At 47.5% G+C, this 4,041-nt stretch overlaps 1 protein-coding gene across 1 annotated transcript; it reads left to right on the top strand.

Moving 5' to 3' along the window:
- The first annotated feature begins 207 nt into the window (after positions 1–207).
- LOC103012876 (ras-related protein Rab-2A-like) lies at positions 208–3,439 on the top strand. Its single transcript, XM_057542712.1, is given in 4 exon segments — positions 208–307; positions 2,553–2,744; positions 2,792–3,021; positions 3,023–3,439. Coding segments are annotated over 4 exon segments (939 nt in total).
- Positions 3,440–4,041: the final 602 nt, after the last annotated feature.

Below are 4,041 nucleotides of genomic sequence, written 5' to 3'. Positions count from 1 at the left end.
AGTCACTCAACCTCCCTTCATCTCAGTCTACTCATCTATAAAATGGAGCTAATGATCTTCACTCTATGAACCTTCCAAGGTCGTTGAGGTGAAACAAGGAAGACACCAGACTTGAAGAGTCATGACCCAGAAACTCCTCGACAAGCTTTGTTACTGAAGGTAGAGGAGTCACACTCAGCAAGGCTCTCTGTTCTCTGAGCTCAGGCAATGGGTGCAGAGAAGAAGGGTGATGCCCCGCTGGTAGCTGTGGTGATTGAGGAATGTGGTGGCTTTAGTGCCTCCTGGTTCTGGGGGGTTCTCTCCATGAGTAGCTGGAACTGACCAGGTCCCCTGAACCTGACCGGAGAGATGCCCTTTCAGGTTCCATCAGGATGGGCTCTGTGGATCCTGCCTGGTGAAGCATGTCAGCGTGGAACAGTCTTGCTGGAACGGACCCTTCAAGGCAGCCTGGATCGCTCACCCCCATCCCTCCAACCCGACCTTTTGCTCAGGAGGTGGGGGATGCTGACAGCTCAGGTAGAGTTCTCGGCCACGTTTTCCTTAAACAGGTACAATAGTGCCTGGGGATTCGTGTGCTGCGCCTTAAAGAGAGCTGGAGCAAGAACGAGGAAATGCAGCCCTCACATCTGCACTTCTCATGAGGAATTCCCTAGATCAGGGGCTCTCTGCTCCAGTGATTCTAGTCCCCAAGGGCATTCGGCTGTGTCTGGAGACATTTTAAGTCGTCACAACTCGGATGTGTGTGTGAGGGTGCCATTGGCATCTAGTGGATGGAGGTCAGGGATGCAGCTGAAAACCCTACAGGGCACAGGACAGACCCCACCACAAAGAGTGGTCCAGCCCGGAATGTCAATAGTGCTGAAGTTAAGAAACTTTGGTCTAGATAATGTTTCAAGGTCTCCTTAACAGCAGCTGCTGTTATCCCCACTATCCTTTGCTTGTCTTTACTTAATGGCAAATGGCCCTTGGAGGGGGAGGTCCTGACCTACCATGCTTACCACCGTGAGCCCCCAAATGAGAGTTATTACCAAAGAAAAACTCACCTTTTTTGCATAGAATGATGATATTTGCCACCCTATTTTAGATAAGGGTTTTAGACTCATGCTACAATAGCATACAGGCTACTTTAACTCATCCAGCTCACTCCGTCTACCATCTCCCTAGTCTTCCATCCCATGAATGATGGTGTTAAGACTTGATCTGATGGTCAGGACAGGTAGGCTTGCAAGGGATAAAGGTCCTTTACATTCAGAGAATTTTCCTTTGCCAGTTAGAACTCTTCTCATACGCAATGAAGCATCGCCTTTGCAAATCACAGTGTTAGTTCAAAATTATATTAAATTCAAATAAGACCCAGCTCAAGCATTCATGCACTCATCAACCTGCCAACAGAAACGTACAGAGCACCTTCTATGCCCAAAACCTTCTGCTCCAGCCTGGAATTCTAAATAAGAAGCGGCGCTGCAACCCACACTGCCGACCACCCCCATAGCGTGCACACTCAGATGGGAACACATACCTGCAGGGGAACAAGATGGATTTCGTGTGGAGGCTCGTGGGGGAGACTGACAGCTCCAAACCTACTTCCTTTCGTCTTGTGCATGCAGCTAGACGCCATTTCTCATCTTCCTCTGCAGCTGGATGCACCTGGGTCTCTGAGTTCTGGACGGTGAGCTGGAAGTGAGGAGAGTCGCTCACAACTTAGCCCATGAGAACCTCTCGGGCTTGGTCTCTCTCCTTTCCCATCTCCAAGCCAGAGACAGAGGATCCAGCAGCAGACTCCAAGGCCCCAGGGGACGGCACAGCCATAGTGTGGAAGGGTCCCAGGATGGCCAGGGGAAAGACCACCCCTAAGCAAGAATGCCCACGTTGGAGTGAGACGTCAATTTGTATTGCATTAAGCTACTGAAACCTGGGGCATTGTTTTCACAGCAGCTAGGGTTACTTGTCCTAACTAATAGCAGATGTGCGCCCAACCGTCCACCCAAGAGGAGCTGATTCTCCTTTGTGTCCCCATTATGATTTATAAAGACCTTTACCACAATACCTGGAAGGCCTTGCTGCACTAATTTGTTTATCTCTTTGTGTCCCTCCAGTGGTTGCCACAGACTATTTTCATGGTAGGGGCTTAGGAGTGGCCATCTTACCACCAGGGGAGATAGGAAACTTGTCTTGAAGCTATAACTGCCTAGAAAATGCACCATTTCACTCTCAACCTAAAAAATGAGAAGATACATTTTGTTGGCATTTTTTCCAGCAAGGATTCTCCCCTAGATTCAACTAGGAAGGCAAAGTCAACGTTCTACCAGGGTACTTCTCCATTTTTATTCTCCTCTTTAAAAAATATAATAAAAGACTGTAAGGCTATTTCGTTTGGAGCAGTCGAAGGTATTAGCCTACGTCCTCCCTGTAGCAATGCATGTTGCATTGAAGAGTCACCCAGCTGTGCTACCTGCTTTTGAAAAGAGACCAGAGACGGCCCTAGGGATCCAGGAGCCACCGGAGGATCTGGGCGGAAGACGATGCTCAGACTCGGGGGCTCTTAAAACCAGAAGAGGGAGGCGGGGCGGAGGCGCCGCGGTGGCTGTTATCGTTCAACTGGGCTCCGCTGGGCGCCGTCTCCCTTGCCTCCGACTGTGTCGATTTCTCCCGCTTCCTCTCGGCCCCTCATTCCCGGCGGCTGACGACGACGGCGGCGGCTGCGGCGGGCGGAGCCTGGCGTTTCGAGGCCGAGCGGCGCCGGGGTGACGGGCGCGGAGGAGGAGGAACCATGTGCCCTGGCGCCGGGCAGCCGCGGCCGTGGCGTACGCCTGTCTCTTCAAGTACATTATCATCGGCGACACAGGTGTTGGTAAATCATGCTTATTGCTACAGTTTACAGATAAGAGGTTTCAGCCAGTGCATGACGTTACTGTTGGTGTCGAGTTCGGTGCTCGAATGATAACTATGGATGGGAAACAGATAAAACTTCAGATTTGGGATACAGCAGGTCAGGAGTCCTTTCGTTCCATCACGAGGTCGTTATTACAGAGGTGCAGCAGGGGCTTTACTAGTGTGTGATATTACAAGGAGAGACACATTCAACCACTTGACAGCCTGGTTAGAATATGCCCGCCAGCATTCCAATTCCAACATGGTCATTATGCTTATTGGAAATAAAAGTGATTTAGAATTTAGAAGAGAAGTAAAAAAAGAAGAAGGTGACGCTTTTGCACGAGAATATGGACTTATCTTCATGGAAACCTCTGCTAAGACTGCTTCTAATGTAGAAGAGGCATTTATTAATACAGCAAAAGAAATTTATGAAAAAATCCAAGAAGGAGTCTTTGACATTAATAATGAGGCAAATGGCATTAAAATTGGCCCTCAGCATGCTGCTACTAATGCCACGCACGCAGGCAGTCGGGGAGGACAGCAGGCCGGGGAAAGCTGCTGTTGAGTTTGTTTTCACTGTCTCGCTGCCCAGAAGGGGCTACTCACCTGTTCTTTCACCCTCTCCTCCTGCTCAGCTGAGATATGAAACTCTTCCAAATGGCTTTATGTCACAGAAGAAGACTTTAATCCTTCAAATTCTTGTGTAGCTTTGAATAAATGATGAATGTTCACTTAAAAAGACAGATTTTGGAGATTGTATTCATATCTATTTGCATCTGATTTCTAGGTCAATTGATGTGATTATTTTTGTTAAATGTTGTCTTGTGCCCTTACCTACGAACTGAATCGTATTGAACACTAAAAAGTCATCTTGAGTATTTTAAATCGGTTTGTGTAGTTAGGTTTCCCCACACCTGTGGTTACCTAATGTTTAATATTATGGAATTGTCCTCAAAAGTTTGTCAGTTTTCAAGGCTATAAGAAAAACAGAGGGACTCTTTTAATTCTGTATTTATCATTTACTTTCTGTAGATACAGTTTAATAACCTGCTTGGATGTAATTTTTCAAGCTTGGATTCTTTAATGCATTTGCATAAATTCTATACTGTTTAGAGCTTAAAGCTACAGAAGCATCGTTAGGAATTGCTTGGACACTGAATTTTAAAC

This window comes from Balaenoptera acutorostrata, chromosome 3, assembly GCF_949987535.1.
Source record: "Balaenoptera acutorostrata chromosome 3, mBalAcu1.1, whole genome shotgun sequence".
Lineage (NCBI taxonomy): Eukaryota > Metazoa > Chordata > Mammalia > Artiodactyla > Balaenopteridae > Balaenoptera > Balaenoptera acutorostrata.
The sequence above is the reverse complement of the archived record's forward strand: the minus strand, read 5'-3'. Positions and strand labels throughout refer to the sequence as shown.